We start from the raw sequence: 19,790 nt of genomic DNA, 5'->3' as shown, positions 1-19,790 counted from the left end.
CACACCATGAAGTATAGTGTTTTCAGAGAAATATTTTTGCAGGTGATTCAACACATCTCGTTATTCATAAAAAAACACACACAAAGAATATTTGCTTTTATTGCTTTTAATTCTATTATTTTTGTTCCGTACATGCTTTTATTATTGGTGCAGGGGGAACAATCATGTTTATGTGTGTCCTGAGCTTGATTTCAAAATAAGCCCATATAAAGTGTCATGACAAAGAACAAGGAATGTAAGAACAAAATTAACATTTTCTTAATTCCAGATACAGAGGTTGAGAAGTAGCGCAATACTCTATAACTATATTTTGTGAAGAACTGTGTGAGGCTAGCTACTGTACACACAAGGCCTACTTGATTTTTTCATTCATTCATTCACATGTTTCAAACGCATTCTTAAAACATTGGCTAAATGCCAATGCAAGTCTGTGCCTGCTTCCATCTAAGGTGTTGTGCAAATTAAAAAAAATAAACATTTGGAGCATGTGTGAACAGCTGTGGGGTCAAAATAAGGTTGTCAAGGCAACCTTTAATTAAACCCATCCAGTCACATTATATTTGTTCATTCATTGTAGAAAATATTTGAACTCCTTTTGTTATTACAGTAGGAACAGACATTTATCCCATGTTTAATTCTGCAATATATAGAAACCATTCGCAATATTTAAGACATTTCTTATTCTGTAACTGTTGTGAATGGGCTATTCATTATTTTGGCCCTTTTTCTTGTTTTCAACCATACTGTATAATAGCAACAGGCAGCCACAGTCCGTGCCACTTTTCCTCATACATGCAAGCGATTTCTCACAGCACCATCCCTCTTGGGGCATGGTATATAGTAATATTTAATGCATTTTAACTGCATTCACAGCACATGAAGGTATATACAGCACCATTATAGACATGTTATATAGCTAATATGAATTGGTATGATTTGGTTATTGGTATTTTATCATTTACACATTAATATAGCTTGTATAGCACCTTCTCTTGTTGTCACCTATGACCCTTAAAATCTCCGAACTGCACACAGCTTGTGTGGGGAGGGGTTGAGGGTTAGCCCTACAACTGGTGTGAGGTCCAGCTCGTCCTCGGAGACGCCGGGAGGAGGAGTGAAACGGAAGCGTTGAAGAAGAGTTGTGAAGAAGAGGAAGAGTTCCATCCTGGCCAGACTCTCGCCCAAACACGCCCTGCGACCTGAGACAGAGTGGATAAGGATTATTCTAAAACTGGTAGTTCCGGTCCTTGACTGTGATTGGCTGAATCACGTTCAATGCCGTTGTAAAATGCAGCAAAAACATACACCTTGACCGCATTTCATTCTATATTACTGCGCAACCATAACTTGATACAAAAGTTAAAGTAGCTGCGTCTCGACGTTGCTTGGCAACCATTCAGATAGAGGAAATATATTTCTTGGCGGAAGAATGATTATCTAGGAATAACTCAAGTTATATTTTTTTGTTGCGGTACCTTTACTTTATGAATCTTTGCCAGGTATTTATAGTAACAGTTTTAGAAAAGCAATAAGGGAAATTTGGTCTCTGCATTTATCCCAATCAGTGAATTAGTGAAACACACTCAGCGAGGTGAAGCACACACTAATCCCGGCACAGTGAGCTGCCTGCTACAACAGCTGCGATTGAGGAGCAGTGAGGGGTTAGGTGCCTTGCTCAAGGGCACTTCAGCCATTCCTACAGGTCTGGGTTTGAACCGGCAACCCTCCGGTTACAAGTCCGAAGCACTAACCAGTAGGCCATGGCTGGAGTGGTCAGTGACAACACAAACATAAGATACCACGGCCATTCACAAGCTGGCAAATACAATTAAATTAAACATCGCCTATACTGTTAATACGTTACATTTTGAAAATAAAGGACATTCTATTATTAAAACTAATAATGAATATTAAAAAACAGATTAACAAAGGGGCCTGGTTATCATGGGCACACTTTATACCACAGGATTTGAAAACAGCATACTACCTCTTGTTAAGTGCATGACTGACTCGCACTGTGTAGCTGCAGAAAACAGCATACTACCTCTTGTTAAGTGCATGACTGACTCGCACTGTGTAGCTGCAGAAAACAGCATACTACCTCTTGTTAAGTGCATGACTGACTCGCACTGTGTAGCTGCAGAAAACAGCATACTACCTCTTGTTAAGTGCATGACTGACTCGCACTGTGTACCTGCAGAAAACGGAAGGAAAGCGTCCCTCCTAACAAACTGGCCCTGGTCGTCCAGGAAGTGTTCTGGGTGAAATGTGTCAGGTTTTTCCCATTCAGATTCATCCCTCAACACGGAGGTGAGCAGAGGAATCACAGTGGTGCCCTGATGAAAGGACAGAGGAAGCCAATCGATAGATAGATATGAGAAAGTATGGAGATCTAAATACCATCATTTCTTAGCACTGTCTAACTTATTACTAGCCTGGAGGGCCATCCTATATCATTGAAATGTATAGTCTGGAATCGACCCATTCACCTCGCTTAATCCAAGGGGCGGGCAGAGAATTGTCTTTCAAACTGCCTAGGCATGCAATAGGCCAGCGCTACGACCAATCAGAACAAAGAGCAGGATGATGTAGCCAGACCGTATCCGGTCGGCAAAACGGCAAATACATCCTTCTTCGAAAGGAATGACTTAAGTGCATTGTGTTGCTCAACTTTCAAAGAAAAGCACAAGTCTAACTCCTCCAAAGTTGACGCCAACGCCGATTCAAACAACCGCTCTTCGTTTGCCATAGCCACCTTCCTTGTTGTTCACCGTCGCAGGACTGTCGTCATCCTGTTAAGCCCGCCTTAAGACTCTCTAACAAAATAGAGCGCTGTGATTGGATGACGTCCACGGCGTCAGCCAATCGAAATCCCTATGGTTTTCTACTAGACGTACAGGCTGAGCAAATTAATTTGCCGCCGCTAGGGTGCGTCTAGATTTCTAGGCTAACTTATTACACTTTTTCATGTAAAATACACAATCCCACAGTAAAATACAATATGGCAAAACTAAGGTTACTAAGGCACTAACAGTATTATATATATATATAAACATAAACCTTTTTGATGAAGAAGTCCTGAAAGTTAGTATCACAGCTGGTGGTGTGAGGGAGACTTAAAGGCACGATGTTGGCGACTCTCTGGATCTCGTGGATCACGGCGTCCGTGTAGGGCAGGCTCTTCCTGTCCCCAATTGTAGGCTGGCGTCCACCAATCACCCGATCAATCTCCTCATGGACTCTCTCTATGCCAGTAAAACAAACACCAACTTTTTTACCTGTAGCCTGGATTTATTTATTTATTAATTGTATTTTTTAGAGACCATTTATAATTCTTGTTGTTGCGATTTGATGTATTGTGCCAGAGTTACACCTTACGCTAACTTAGATCTGAGTCCCTAGGCAGAGCACAGTTTAACATCCACTAGCCATCAGTATGAAATATGAATGTCAAGCAACTCAGTAGCAAACTATTACAAAAATAAAAGTGTGTCTTGGTGTGTGCCCCTCTTACCATGTATGTGGTACTCAGGGGTGAAAGTAGTTTTTATTTCTTGGTGGTACTATCATATAGAGTCATAATGCGTGCGCAGAGCCCGCGCCGAAAATTTCACTTAGCCTAATTATTTATTATTTATTTACTTGTTTATTTACTGTATTATAGTCTACTTATCAAGCATTCACTAGGACTTCTTATCACTCTAGTATCACCCTTTAACCCACCTGTATCTGTTTTTGATTATGAATAAATTGCAAACACTTAATTTCAACCTTTATTTATTTATTTAGCCTAGTTACTCTGCTCGCTCCCACTTCCAATCGTTTTTTTTTATATAGGCTACTGTATATCATGAAACACGTTTCTTTGAGTCATGCCTTTTTATTTGGGAGACTGCAACATACTTCTGTCCGCTAAAACACTTTCATTATTGCTGCGCAAGATCTGGTTAAGCCGTACACGCGCTGTCTGTCTCTTGTCTCTCCAGCAAAACACTGCACACATAAAACCAGAATAGGCTATTTAAACATCAACATATTTTTCTTTAGCCTGTATGTTTTTTTTTATTTGGGAGACTTTCCAAAAAACGTCCGTCTGCTAAAACACTTTGGATACCAGTGCACGTTGGCGCAATTACTGTAGGCTACTGTACGCGCGCTATAGCTTGCTCGTTGTCTGTCCAGCTGCACGGTTTAGACACAATTCAGATTCAGTTCAGAACAATGTATATGAAATATATTTTGGGGGAAACGTGTTGCTTCTGGTAATTTGACGTTAGCAGTTGTGTTGTCATGCTGAAAGTGCTATATTTTTCAGAGACAGTATAGTTTTCTTTCCGGTACGGCGTACCCTCTCCAAATATTTTAGTGGTACTCCGTACCGGCCAGTACCGGCTTACTTTCACCCCTGGTGGTACTTGATGTGCCCCTCCTACCCTGTATGTGTGGCTTAGTGTGTGCCCCTCTTACCCTGTATGTGGGGGTACTTGGCGTGCCCCTCTTACCCTGTATGTGGGGCTTAGTGTGTGCCCCTCCTACCCTGTATATGGGGCTTGATGTGCCCCTCTTACCCTGTATGTGGGGGTACTTGGCCATGAGCAGCAGCCCCCAGCGCAGAGTGGTTCCGCTGGTGTCTGTGCCAGCTGCAAACAGGTTGGTCACGCAGTAGATGAGGTTCTTCTCGTGAAACAGGGAGTCCATTTGGCCAGACTCCTAATGGATTCAAGGATAATAATGTCTTTTGTTTGTCTTTTTTTTTAAACACATATTAGGGAAACAATGTGAAAAATGCTGATTAAAAAAATATAACATCTATTCTGAACAGACAATAAGTCTTCAAATGTAATTTAGATTTGCTACTAATCAGTAAACATATTGAAGTTTCTTACAGACATATTGCATATTTGTACAGTCATGTGTACATGTGCAGTCATAAACCCCCTGTACACCAGTCTGCATTATGTCTTTGTACTCTTTAAAGCTGCAGTTGGCAAGTCTGACAGATTGAGGGGACTTTGCCAAAATGTTGAATATTTACAAATCTCATGCCCCTCCCCTACTACCACTGAGCACCCCCTCATCGAGTGTGTGCTCGTCAGTGCGCACCAGACTGCGATAGACAGTCAGATCTCACACAGCCCTGCTCTGGGAGCTGTGGATTTTTGCAAAACAAATAACAAGCTCTAGGTGGAGGTAGGGATGTAACGGTATGAAAATTTAACCTCACGGTTATAGTGACCAAAATGATCACGGTTTTCGGTATTATCACGGTATTTCTAAAAGTGTGTTCAATATGTTCAGAAAGCACTGATAGGCCTACACAAGCTGAAATAGTTTCAAAAAGTGTTCCGTTCACTTTTTTCTTCATGTTTAATTGGCTATGTGCTTATAGCTTAACTTACCCTACCATAACCTGGAGTTTGCTATTTCTGTTATTTGGATGCAATGAGTGAGAACAAAGTAAGCGTTCAAAATAAAACTTTAGGCTACTGTATTCTCCCGATAACGTGAGTGGAATGGATTTAATGTGGACGCGAACATAAAAAGACGCAGAGTGGCTACACGATACAGTGCACGTTTTGCGGTGAAAAAGTTCCGCCTTTTAAAATCAGGTGTAGCCTAATCCGAATCGTAGTTAAAACCATCAGTTAGACAACAGAATCAGTAGGGTACCAGTTTTGTTCCATTGTACCAGGCCTACTGTATGTCAAAAGCAGGCTCGGATGAAGCTGGGAAGGATTAAACACACGGTTTCCACACCGTGGTAATCAACAGTGATAATCATGATGTTTGAAATGAAAACGGTAATTATTATCGTCAACATTTTTATCGCGGTTTACCATTATTATACTGGTAATCGTTACATCCCTAGGTGAAGGTAGAAGTGCGGGGTTTTTTTTCTAAAACCGGCTGATTTATGTTGTTCTGTCGGAGCATAGTGTCGGTTTCAGTAAATATGATCAAAAAAATCTTGCCAACTGCAGCTTTAACCTTCCTTTAGGTACAGTATCATACATGTTGTCAGATCAATTCCATTTGAATTTCACAGTTGTATGTGCAAACAGCATTTTCCCAGCATAAACCCCTCAAAGGCTCATGATCATACAGTATGACTCTTATTTAGATTATCTTCAATAAGGTCAAATCCTCTGCTATCAGTCTCCCCCTGAGGGGATTTAAAGCTGCTCCCTAGACACAGCCCAGTCATGTCTGGATCAACAGCAGGCTTGACTATGTGATGTCTCTTAATATTATTTGTTATGAAAACTAAAACTAGCAGTGAAAAAAAAAGAACTAAATAAAAACGACAATGAACAATGCAAAACTAACTTAAATGTTCTGTTTGAATTCGAGACACTGCCTTATCAGATTTGACTCTTTCATTGTATCTTTTTGGGCATCTCTAAATCAAGACATTCCTCATAAAAACTGAAAAACTAAAACTGAGACTAAAACTACATAAAAACAAAGATAAGACTAGAACATTCGGCAAACAACTACTTTTGCACATGTAAAACTAACTAAAACTAAACTGAAATCAATAACTGAAAGACGAATGAAAATCTCAAAACTGGCACTCTGGCATAACATAGCATAAAAGAGGGCACAAACCCTACACACAGATAAACATACAGCTGATGATGCTCAGGGCAACAGCTTGAGCAATATATTGACAGACCGTGTTACTGCTAATAAAGTAGACAATACAGTTTTATCTAACGAAAACAAGCCGGCCCTCCTTTTTTGTTCAATGGGTGAGTTGCATTAATCCAGAATAATAAAGATGGTTGTACTCCGAAAATCACTCTTCTTTCTCAGTAGCAGCAGACTGAGATTGTTACCCAGCAACTTGTCGCAATCATCCAATCGGATCATTAGAAACTGGTAATGTGATTGCATGGCCAAGGTTTCAGCGTGCACCATCATAACCTTAAGCAATTGGTAGGATGTACTGCCCTGTCGATTGCCTGCCTCACCTCGGCACTCTGCTTGCGGACGAGGAAGGAGTCGACGAAGCCTCGCAGCTCCTGAGGGTTGAGCGTGTCCTGGAGATCTCTGATGATCCTCTTCATCTCCTCCTCATGGACCTCAGCGTTCATCAGTATCTGTTTCAGGTTCCTTACCCACGGCTTTAACCACGGGAACATATTGTAGAGCTACAGCACACAACACATATTACTACAGACATCTTAGAACCTATACACAACACCCATTACTACAGACGCCTTAGAACACAACACTCATTAGACACCTTAGAACCTACACAACACACATTGCTACAAACGCCTTAGAACACAACACCTATTAGACGCCTTAGAACCTACACAACACACATTACTACAGACGCCTTAGAACCTATACACAACACCCATTACTACAGACATCTTAGAACACAACACCCATTAGACACCTTAGAACCTACACAACACACATTACTACAGATGCCTTAGAACACAACACCCATTAGACACCTTAGAACCTACACAACACGCATTACTACAGACACCTTAGAACCTACACAACACACATTACTACAGACATCTTAGAACCTACACAACACCCATTACTACAGACGCATTAGAACACAACACCCATTAGACACCTTAGAACCTACACAACACGCATTACTACAGACACCTTAGAACCTACACAACACACATTACTACAGACATCTTAGAACCTACACAACACGCATTACTACAGACATCTTAGAACCTACACAACACCCATTACTACAGACATCTTAGAACCTACACAACACGCATTACTACAGACACCTTAGAACACAACACCCATTAGCAGTGTTTGGAATAACACTGGGGTGACGACGTTATTTTTTCAGTAACTGGGTAATCTAATTAATTACTTTTCCCGTCGCTACAACACCGTTAACGTTACTGGACGTTAAATGCGGTGCGTTACTATGCATTGATTGAATAAACTGTGTAATCCGAACGCACCCCTGGCTCACAGCTAGTGAGGAGGTGGGTTAATAACGACGTAAGCGATTATGATTGGCTAAGGCAGAGTCATGTTTCATGATAGCCAATCAGAGCCAGTGTTTTTACACTGAAAAGTGGGCATTTTCAAGGTGGAGATATAAGCACTACTTCAAATTCATTGTGGTCAAAGGCAAGAACGTGCATGTAACGACTTGTTCCTATCTGTGGATGCAAAGAACTGTGCATTACTCATGCTGCTAGATCTTAGCGCCACCTTTGACACTGTAGATCACTGCATTCTTTTAGAGCGCCTTGAGCACTGGGTTGGAATTTCAGGAACTGCACTGAAATGGTTACCTTGTTTCTAAAACACCTGAGAGGGAAGAACCTTTGCAGTGTCTTTCAATGATACTTCACCTTCATCTGCCCCCTTATTTTATGGTGTTCCACAGGGATCAGTGCTTAGTTGTAATTTATTCTCACTGTACATGTTGCCACTCAGTCAAATTATGAAAAAGCACGGTATATCCTATCATTGCTATGCGGATGATACACAACTGTATCTCCTATTTAAATGTGGTTCCTCTGGTGCTCTAAACCCATTGCTTGATTGCCTAAAAGAGATTAAACTATGGATGTCCACCAATTTTTTAAAACTGAATGAATCCAAAACAGAAATTGGTTCACATGAAGCTGCAAATAATGCAATTAGTGAACTAGGGTCTTTTGCCAGATATGTAAAACCTTATGCAAGAAATCTTGGCTTTCTACTTGACCCTGATTTTAAATTTGAGAAAAATCAAAGTAAAGCCAAAACTATGTTTTCTTTCAAAGACTGAGATATTGATTCATGCCTTTATTTCATCCGGCCTGGACTACTGTAACTCCCTTTATTTTGGTGTCACTCAGTCCTCTCTATCCCGACTTCAGATGGTGCAAAATGCAGCTGCAAGGCTGCTCACCAAGTCTAAAAAGACACAACATATTTCTCCAGTTTTGAAATCTCTGCAATGGTTACCCGTGAAATTTAGAGTAGATTACACAATTCTTCTTTTTGTCTTTAAAGCTTTAAATGGACAAGCTCCCCAATACCTAAGTGAGCTTGTACACTTTCACTGCCCTCCCAGAACTCTGAGGTCATCAGATAAACTACTGCTCTCAGTACCTCAGAGTCGTCTAAAAAATAAAGGTGACCGTGCTTTTTCAGTAGCTGGGCCCAAGTTGTGGAACAACCTCCCTTTTCACATTAGATCTACACCAACTATTGGTGCTTTTAAAGCCAAGTTAAAAGAACATAATGCTATTAATGGCTTTTAAATGAATTGTGGAATGTAATTATAGGCTATATATATGAACATATTATTTTAGTTTTATTTTCCTGTTGTGCTTTTTTTTGTGTCTTGATTCATTTTGTCCTCTATTATCTATTTATTTATCTGTTTTTATTTTTTTTGAGCACTTTGGTCAACCACAGGTTGTTTTGAATTGTAAATAAATAAATAAACTTGACTATGTAATGTGTACATTATGTCCAGGAGCGAAGACTTTGTCGACATCCGTTGTAAGCAACTCTAATTTAATGAAGCATCTCACACACGCATCTAAAGCTAGTGGCCAAAACACTGCCTTCCACTGCCTTCCATCCATCCACTAAGAAGGACTCGGAGTAAAGTCCTCCAAGCAGCAAAAGCTAGATCTTTCTGCCTCACAACAAAACAACTTTTTCTTTTTAACAGTAACTCAAATAGTTACTTTCCCTGGTAACGAGTTACTCTTATCATAGAGTAATTCAGTTACTAACTCAAGTGAGTGAGTGAGTGAGTGAAGTTTATTTATATAGCACATTTCATACACAGAGGTCATTCAATGTGCTTTACATAAACAAAACCAAACAATAATAACAAATAAAAGCATAGAAGGGCAATAAAAGAATAGTTAAAAGGTAAAGATCAAAGGCAAAAGTAGTAAAAAAAGTAATAAAAGACAAAGTAGAATAATTATCCAGGCAGATTCAGAATTTGTAACTCGGCACAGTTAGCAGAAAGCGTCTGAGAACAGTTTGGTCTTAAGTCTAGATTTAAAACTGGCTACAGTTGGGGCCTTTTTAATGTCATCCGAAAGTTGGTTCCACAGCTGAGCCGCATAGCAGCTAAAAGCTGCTTCACCATGTTTAGTTCTAACTGTAGGTTTTACTAGCAGGTTTTTCACCTGGGACCTGAGAGGACAAGAAGGTGTGTACTGCTGAAGCATGTCTGACAAGTATTTAGGTCCTGCTCCATTTACTGATTTATAAACAAGCAATAGTGCTTTAAAGTCAATTCTGTGACTTACTGGAAGCCAGTGCAAGGACTTAAGAATTGGAGTAATGTGCTCAGTTCTTTTAGTTTTTGTTAGAGTCCTAGCTGCTGCATTTTGTATCACCTGAAGCTGTTTAATAGTCTTTTTAGGAAGGCCTGTGAACAGTCCATTGCAGTAATCAACCCTGCTGGAGATAAATGCATGAATGAGTTTTTCTAAGTCATGTTTTGACATCAGCCCTCTGAGTTTGGCAATATTTTTGAGGTGGTAAAAAGCTGATTTAGTTATTGCTTTCATGTGGCTGTTGAAATTTAGATCACTGTCAATTAATACACCAAGGTTTTTAACAGTATCCTTTGCCTTCAACCCTTTTGTGTCAAGGAGAGTGGCAACCCTAAGTCTTTCCTCATTTTTACCAAATATAATTACTTCAGTTTTTTCTTTGTTCAGCTGAAGAAAATTTTGAGACATCCAGGTGTTGATTTGTTCTATACACTGACACATAGATTCAAGAGGACCATAGTCGTTTGGTGATAGAGCTAAGTAAATTTGTGTGTCATCTGCATAGCTATGATATGAAATCAAATTATTTTGAATGATTTGTCCAAGTGGGAGCATTTAGAGGTTGAATAATAGTGGCCCCAAGATCGACCCAAGGGGAACACCACAGATCAAGGACGTTGGTGTTGAGGTACAGTTTCCGATGGCAACAAAGAAGCTCCTTTCTTGTAGATATGATTTTAGCCAGCTGATAACTATGCCTGTAAATCCAACCCAGTGTTCTAGTCTGTGTAGTAAAATATTGTGATCAACAGTGTCAAATGCTGCACTAAGGTCCAGTAGCACTAGGACTGATGTTTTACCTGAATCTGTGTTGAGGCGTATGTCATTGGAAACTTTAATGAGAGCTGTTTCAGTGCTGTGATTTGCCCGAAAACCAGACTGAAAGTAATCAAAATACCCATTTGATGTTAGGAAGGTGGTTAATTGATTAAAGACTACTTTTTCAATAATTTTGCCAATAAAAGGTAGATTGGATATGGGAATGTAATTGTTTAGCATGGAAACTCAGTTACTTTTTGGAACAAGTAGTGAGTAACTATAACTAATTACTTTTTTAAAGTAACGTTCCCAACACTGCCCATTAGAGGTCTTAGAACCTACACAACACCCATTACTACAGACACATTAGAACCTTTCAACCTTCCGTTCTGTAGAATGATACAGATTAAACCATATTGGTTACATTTTAATCCCTTAGCCTGCCACTTTCTGTAACTCTCAGCTATCATTGTGGATATTTCAAATGATGTATGTGTTATACTATGCCCTTTGGCAATTTCGCTGTTCTCTCGCTTTTTGCTCGCAGGTTTCTCTGCAGAGCTCCCCCTACAGCTTCGGAGTAGATATTTGACGACACTCCTCGGTTAGTCTGCCGTTTCCTCTTTCCCTGTTCCCCTGACAACGGTTTACTCGCTTCCTGCTTCTTTTCGCTGGCTCTGCCATGACGAATGAGAAACTCCATCGCTACAAATAGTAAAGCAATTTGTTACATTGTGAGGCTGCAAGACTTTCTGTCTCTTGAGGCCGTCGGCCCGCCGGTCCAAAGTTGCAAGGGCGGTTTTTCCGCTCACAGGTGCTTGGGGGAAGCAAGACGTCCACCATTCAACCCGAAACAAGTCATATAACCATTTTAATGATTCCAAAGCTGTTTAGTTAAGGTTAAAGTTCAGTTCATAGTTCCCCTTTAAAATATACATATTACATAATATGTGCAAAAATAGATATCATATAATTACTCATACTACCAAACTAATTATTGCTTACTATGGACTAAAGAATGGCCGTCTGTGGCAAGGCAAAGCAACTCCCTTTGCAGATAGATGATAAAAGGGATGTTCATACATAGCACTATCAGTGCATTTCTTCATGTAATTGAGCCAGATTAGAGTAGACTCAAACTTCACTGTGTAGGATTTAAATCAGTAACTATCACGTTCATCTGTGCACACACTATCCCATCTACTTGTAAATTTAAAGCTTTTACACTGCATTTCTACATACTTAGAAACTAAGAACTGCTAAGAGACCACAACTAGAACACCTAGTGAAAAGGTTCAGTTTAATGTGTGATCAGAGAGAAGACTTTTGGCCTGAAACTACATATGAAAGGTGCACGGTCAACTGGAATGCCGTAGAAAGAAAACAATAGTAGAACTCTGTGAGGGCAAGATACTGGTCTAATTTGAAAATGCATACCTGTACTGAAGGAGAGCCTGTGAGCCGAATGTTATCATTGGCTCTTTTGACCATGGCCCTAAACTTGGGGTCGTCGTACTCAAATCTCCTGCCGTACACAATGGCACAGATGATATTGGAGACGGCGTAGTTCACTGGCTGTGTTGTGTCAAATGCCACACCTACACCATGTAGAGAAAAAAAGAGTACAGTCTCTGTGAACTCAGGTCACATTTGGTCAAATGTATTATGGGGCGCTGGTAGCGTAGTGGTTAAGGAGCTAGGCTATAATGCCTGAAAAGTTACATTTAGTCAAATGTATTATGGGGCGGTGGTAGCATAGTGGTTAAGGAGCTATAGGCTATAATGCCTGAAAAGTTAAATTTGGTCAAATGGTAGCGTTGTGGTTAAGCAGCTAGGCTAATGTATTATGTGGTGGTAGCGTAGTGGTTAAGGAGCTAGGCTATCATGCCTGAAAAGTTAGTGCCCTTGAGCAAGCTGCTCCGGGGACAGTAGCACTCGTAATATAATTGACATGTGTAAGTTGCTTTGGATAAAAAAAAAGTGTACTATCACCTTATTTCTCTGTGAACTTACCGTTGAATTTTTCGAACACATCTTTTAGGCTTTGAGTCTCTTCTATGATCTTCTCCTCGCTCCCTTTCTTGCCCATCCCAAAGTCCCGCATGTTCGTGAGGGCAAAGCGCCGCATTTCTTTCCAGCTGTCTCCATTGGCAAACAGGATCCCTAAAGAGAACAGTAAGACCGGGCCTCTCTTTTTGTCTTTTATTGTTATTGATATTTTGACAATGTTTAGTTTGAGCCAGTTTCTCACACATGAATTAATCTTAAGACTAAAATATTTTAATCAATGGAGATCTTCTCCAAAATTCTCTATGAATGAATGAATGGAGATAAATAGTTAAATACTGACCAATCTGTGGTTAGTGAAAACTTACACACACAAGGAGCAGTGGGCACACACACACACACACACTCACACTCACACACACACTCACACTCACACACACACACACACACACACCTGGAGCACTGCGCACTGCTGTGGCCCCCGAGGAGCAGTTGAGGGTTAGGTGCCTCGGAGTGTGGACATGGGAGAGCGCTGTCACTCCCCCTGCCCAGAATTTTCCAACCGGGCGAGGATCCAACCCCGTCTGATTCTCTAACCAGTAGGCCATGGCTGCTTTAGAAGCTTAATAGGTGTAACCAACGTGGGTGAAACAGGATCTTTGTGATCTGGTCTGTTTTGTGTGCTGATTATTATAATCACACACTTACTGACAACAGGTCAATCCCTGACTGGTAGGAAATATGTGGGTGGGGGAAGTGATTAAAACAGCTCTCGTTTATCCACATCCATGGATGAAGTGCCCTTGAGCAAGGCACCTAACCCCCATTAGCCAGCTGCAAGCTGCAGCTTTCCTATTGTTCTCTATGGTTTGGCAGCGGAACGGTGGCAGGTTTGCTATTGTTCTCTATGGTTCGGCAGCGCAACGGTGGCAAGCGCTGAACTTGGTTCAACTTTCAAAGCGCAACGCGAGCGTATTCAATTGTCAGTTAAGGCAAACTGTTTGTGTTACCATAGGAACGAGATAGAACTTATCATGGTCTGAGAATTGTGTTAGGCTTGCCGCTGGCTAATGTGATCCTCGCCTTAAGGGGACCCTGTGTGTGGGCTCCCAGCTTACTGCTCCAAGTGTGTGTATATATATATATATATATATATATATATATATATATATATATATATATATATATATACCGGTAGTTTATAATAACTTGTTGTTGCCCAAATACACCTCAGATCAAGAACATTGCACAAATTAAAAAAGAAAGGCCTGCAGTGAACCAGATTTCTGGTCAGTCAAACTCCAATTCAGAGCTCAGCCTTACCATGCCCTTTGTTTATATCATGAAATAGAGGGGTGATATCTCTGTCTCCAAACTCCTCTGCATGGTTCACAAGTGCCTGCTTCACAGTCTTGTATCCTGATAAGACAACCACTTTCTTAGGACCAAGGTGAATGGTAAAGACGGACCCATACTTCTTGGAGAGCTGCCGGGTATAAAAGGATCAAATGTCAACTACATTTAACGGCAAGACTGGAAGAAAATATTAATGCATACTGTAGCGGTAGCCTATAGTGGTGACCCTTTCAATCTGTTCCTCGAGTGTTTTCAAGGTCTCAACACCCACATAAGCTAAAACAAATAGTGAAAACAGTGCACTCTTAAAGCAAATGTGTTGTCCCTATCTGGAAACCGAGATTTGTTTAAAAAAAAAAGCAACGCAAGTTGTGTTATTTTCAACACATAGGCCTATTGTGTAACAAATTAAAAAAGGAAACAACACAAACTGTTTTCAACACAATTGTTTGTGTACTTTTGTAGTGTTGTATCTTTGGGAAAGGGCTTCAAGAAAATATCAGCCACAATATATCCATAGTGACATGTGTTTCATTCAGCCATATCACCTTAAAACAATGTGTTAAACACTACTAAGGTATTATATAAAAGCTGCATAATAAATTGGTATGAGGTGACATGAATCATACAAAACTGAACAAGCTTTGGTATTAAAATTAGTTAATTTAAAAAAAAAAAAAACAGAACGGAACGGAAATCATCAAAAGAAGACACTAGTCAATCACAGTCATGGTTTCCACATAATTCCTCACCTCACAAAGTGTCCTATAGGGTTGCTTCAGATCCAGCTGCAGCAGGTTACCCAGGAAGGGCAATGCTTTGGGGCCCGGAGGCTCCTTCCCTTCCTCTGGGCCCCTCCCGCCAGAGAAGTGCAGGTAGACAAACAGCAGCCACAGCACCGCAATCAGCAGAGGGAATGTGCCAGATATCTGGAGAATTCCCTCGAGTACAGCCATTTATGTACAAGTAGAGCTTCACAGATGACAGTCTACAAAAGTGAAGTTTTAGTCTCTCAAAATTCCTACAGAATAATCAGATGAAAGCAGTTTTGTTGAGTACCGGTAGCCTAACTGCTGGTTTAACAGTCATGTTTAATAGATCAACAATTAACTTCACAAAGGGTTATAAACACAGATAGCATGAGAATGTTTGCAATATTTTCCTAAGGCTAAAAATCATTTGTAAATTGCAATGCATGTGTCTCTCCATGTTGATACTGAGTAGCCTATGTTCTTGTATTCTGAATATGCTGTATTCCTGGTCGAGTACTGATAATAGAGAGGTAAAGATTCAGAGGCAGGCTTGGGAAGCAATAAGACACCAATAAAAGTTGTAAAACAACAACAGTGTTCTCAAAAGCTTCAACATGTCTTATATTAGGAATCACCCAGTATCAGAATGATTGGCCTTTGCATATGCATTAAAATCATGCTTGATATTTGAGTGTAGATGGAAAAGAACTTTCGATGAAGAGAACATTCAGGCATAATTTGTAAAACAATCATTGTATAATAGGCCTAGCCTATATCAATGAAAGTAACACATTTGAAGTAAATCTTGCTTAGCTAAAGTGTTCACATCTGAAGCACCAGTGGCAAATGTAGGTTACCCCACACACAACTTATAATACCCCACAGACCAAATTATATACAAAGATAGGCTATAGCAGGGGTCGTCAAGTAACTTTGGCCTATTTTTCACAGCCAATAGACGGCGGGCCGCAGGCCAGAGGGCTATAGGCTACTAATATTTAAACCCAGCTTGCATCGGGTGTAATCTCCGCGAGGAATCTGGTCAGCAACAACTGATTAGGTGGCTGTTTCTTCTGCTAAATATCTTGGCTAAAATAAAAAATGTCTTCAAAATAATTACGAGTGGATATGATGACTTCTTGAAGAGGTTGAAAGCCAAAACACGAAGTTATCAGACCAAAGATATAGAAACTTTCCTATTCTCACGTAGCAAGTGTCTAAAGGAGAAATAAAAACGTCAACTTTCTTATCCAAACTTTAATGCGCAGCCGACACATTTGGCCTTCAAATACACATTTCTAGATCGTTTTACAGCTTGAGTGATAGATAAGACGCAATACGTGATTTTAGTAATTGTTCGACCCTCTCTGCATTCAAATCGCTATCTGAAATGGATTTCCGCGACACTGGACTATTTTCCCAAATGGTCTTTCTTGATTAGGCTAACTCTTTTTAACTCCCCTTTCAATATTGGCAATTCTGTTCTAATTACTTAGGCTATTTGGATAAAGTCTATTGCTTTTATTCTTAAATAGCCAACTTGGTTGACTAACCCTCTGACACTGACAATGTTACAATGTTTATTGTTTGCCTACAATAATATTAGCGTGCAGAGGAGCGAACTACAGGAGTTAACTGGGAGTAAATAAATGTCTTGGTCAGAAAATCTAAAGAGGTAAGTTTTACCGCGAACGTAAAGCCTATTAAGAGGAATGGAAAGAGAATTTGACGTTCATCTTACCCGGTTTGACAAATGCAAAGCCCGTGTACCTGATATGCTGTGTTGGATATGCAATGGTGTCGCTGTCTCTCTCTCGCTCAAACACACAGCAAGATAGAAATGTTGGGACATGCAGAATTGCTCCTGCTGGTCATATGTTGAAAAGTTGCATGTACAATGACCCCTTTAAAGAAAGAAAAAGAATACAGTCCGGCTGGTTGAATGTAGAATTTAAAATCATACGGCAAAATGACCGCTTATGGCAGTTCTAGTTATGATGGTGCTTCTAATGTTAATTCCATTCAAGGGTCCTTTGACCCAGATTTATATGACACAGTATAACAAATAGGCCTGTAGTTCCAAGGGGCATATTCTCCCCAAAAGTACAAAACATCAAAGGTTATTGATCTTGGTTTAAAATTAGAAATATTGTAACAAACTGCAAGGTTGTCTCAAAATGGTCTTTATTGGTTACGCACCAAAACACACGAACGTCATTACAAAGGAGGTCAATTAAACAAGCACGATACACAAACAGGGTAGTCACATACAATACACGGGGTAAACACATGAGGTACAACATAAAGCAAGACTATACCAGCTAACACATACATGACAAGGCAAACGCAACCACTCATACCAAAACCAACATCAACACTACACACACACACACTGCACAGCACCATGGGAGCACAGCCATCAACAGCCAGGCTCAGATCATTACAATATGTTGAAGAATTGGCAGTGTTGCTTAAAACACACACACATGGGAGAGATGTGCAAATGCATAGCTCTGGGAAAAGAAAAAAACAATTATCTGTGAAAGTTCAACCAATAATTTTTATTTCTTAATCCTAGTGATTTTGCATTACAGATTACAGATTAATAATCAGGTTAATACAATAGTTAAGAGCGGTTTTAAGATGTTTGGATAAGACTCAGTATAAACAAATTAAACAAAAACTGTGAGGACAGCACCCCTATTGGCCAACTCAAAACACAAATGCAACATACATACAACAGTGTTAATTAAACACTATGGGCCCTATTGGGACAGTCTAAAGTGCATGGTCACTAGTCAAAAGCTTATTTAAATTTAGTAGGATGTCCAGTCCACATTGGGAGTGTTTTCGTTATCAAACGTTGGGTGGATGGCACAAGGCGTTCCTAGGTTTCTTAAACAGTCATCATGGGTGTGTTTTGGGCGTAACATCATTTAAACTAGGGATGTAACGATTACCGGTATAATGGTAAACCGCGATAAAAATGTTGACGATAATAATTACCGTTTTCATTTCAAACATCATGATTATCACTGTTGATTACCGCGGTGTGGAAACCATGTGTTTAATCCTTCCCAGCTTCATCCGAGCCTGCTTTTGACATACAGTAGGCCTGGTACAATGGAACAAAACTGGTACCCTACTGATTCTGTTGTCTAATTGATGGTTTTAACTACGATTCGGATTAGGCTACACCTGATTTTGAAAGGCGGAACTTTTTCACCGCAAAATGTGCACTGTATCATGTAGCCACTCTGCGTCTTTTTATGTTCGCGTCCACATTAAATCCATTCCACTCACGTTATCAGGAGAATACAGTAGCCTAAAGTTTTATTTTGAACGCTTACTTTGCTCTCACTCATTGCATCCAAATAACAGAAATAGCAAACTCCCAAGTTATGGTAGGGTAAGTTAAGCTATAAGCACATAGCCAATTAAACATGAAGAAAAAAGTGAACGGAACACTTTTTGAAACTATTTCAGGTTGTGTAGGTCTATCAGTGCTTTCTGAACATATTGAACACACTTTTAGAAATACCGTGATAATACTGAAAACCGTGATCATTTTGGTCACTATAACCGTGAGGTTAAATTTTAATACCGTTACATCCCTAATATAAACCAATGAGAATGACATCTGTCATTCCCTTTAACAGCGCGCAGCGCAACTTCAAAAAATGCATCAGTATTTTAATAGTCAGCGGTGCATTTGAAGGAATCTGCTTGCGAGACCGTATGGAACAGTTAGGTCCGTTTCACACTGGGCGCGTGGCGTGTCAACTGCGTGGTATGTCCGTTTTTATTTCGGCTTCCGTGTTAACAGGTTAGACCACACCGCCTGCAGAAAACATGTGCATGTGCAAATTGAAAACAGTGAAGAGAAAATATGACGTGAGAAAAAGACACGTTTTAATTGGCAGAGAGGCCGCTGCAGCAAAGACATAGAAAACGGTACGCAGCCGCCACTCAACTGACACGCAACAGACACGCAACAGACACGCGTCATTTACGCCATGTTCCCGGTGTGAAACGGGCCTTATCCCACTAAACCATGCTTTACTAAAACCTAGCATAGTATAGCCTACACGCATTTGCACTCATCTATTATTTGAACTCATTGACAAAGTGAAACTAACTTCACCGTGGTGCAGTGTTGTAGTACTCGAGTCCAGGACTCGAACTCGGAATGTATATGGTATATGGTTTTAATATCTAAATTATTTTTAGTATTAAAGGGACACCAGTAGTGTTGTGTGGTCAAAATTAATCCAAGACAACTGGTGTGAGACTGCAGCTTTATTCACGACGCCGGGAGCATGTTACCCACATGAAATGTCAAAGTAACAAGCCCACACATCTGTGGGTGAAGCCAACTCTTATACCTTACCCCACACCTATGGAAAATCACAAGTTGTCACCCTCCATTAATCACTTAACCTTCTGGTATTTTAACAGAGATACGAAATGTTTACAACCCCACTTAACCATCTGGTGTTTTGACAAAGATAAGAAATGTTCATGACCCCGCATCCTGGGGTTACCCAAATACGCTGACACAAGGGTTAAGTTAACTAAACATTCTAACCTAGGAGTTGCAAAAGACACAAGGGTC

At 40.2% G+C, this 19,790-nt stretch overlaps 1 protein-coding gene across 7 annotated transcripts; it reads right to left on the bottom strand.

Moving 5' to 3' along the window:
- Positions 1-829: 829 nt before the first annotated feature.
- LOC121705652 (cytochrome P450 2K1-like) lies at positions 830-17,014 on the bottom strand. 7 transcript variants are annotated; one of them, XM_042086782.1, is made up of 10 exons: positions 16,946-17,014; positions 15,176-15,411; positions 14,391-14,553; positions 13,074-13,223; positions 12,498-12,658; positions 6,975-7,154; positions 4,569-4,710; positions 3,061-3,245; positions 2,195-2,336; positions 830-1,199 (listed from the first exon to the last, which is right to left on the bottom strand). In XM_042086782.1, exons 2-10 carry the CDS (start codon positions 15,377-15,379, stop codon positions 1,012-1,014), a joined length of 1,515 nt encoding a protein of 504 aa, XP_041942716.1. In that variant the 5' UTR covers positions 15,380-15,411; positions 16,946-17,014; the 3' UTR covers positions 830-1,011. The 7 variants fall into 7 exon arrangements, with proteins under 7 accessions (XP_041942716.1, XP_041942713.1, XP_041942714.1 ...); XM_042086779.1 differs by having other exon boundaries at positions 16,917-16,999; XM_042086780.1 differs by having other exon boundaries at positions 15,176-15,444; positions 16,917-16,995.
- Between the last annotated feature and the right edge of the window lie 2,776 nt (positions 17,015-19,790).

This window comes from Alosa sapidissima, chromosome 3, assembly GCF_018492685.1.
Source record: "Alosa sapidissima isolate fAloSap1 chromosome 3, fAloSap1.pri, whole genome shotgun sequence".
In the NCBI taxonomy this organism is placed as follows: Eukaryota; Metazoa; Chordata; class Actinopteri; order Clupeiformes; family Clupeidae; genus Alosa; species Alosa sapidissima.
The sequence above is the reverse complement of the archived record's forward strand: the minus strand, read 5'-3'. Positions and strand labels throughout refer to the sequence as shown.

Bases quoted from the DNA above. Each gene is read 5' to 3' on its own strand.
- LOC121705652 (XM_042086782.1), bottom strand. From the start codon at position 15,379: ATGGCTGTACTCGAGGGAATTCTCCAGATATCTGGCACATTCCCTCTG. The intron at 14,554-15,175 runs GTGAGGAATTAT...TATACCCGGCAG, and splicing joins CCTATAGGACACTTTGTGAG to CTCTCCAAGAAGTATGGGTC. The intron at 7,155-12,497 runs GTATGCATTTTC...TGTGTGCTGTAG, and splicing joins CAGGCTCTCCTTCAGTACAG to CTCTACAATATGTTCCCGTG.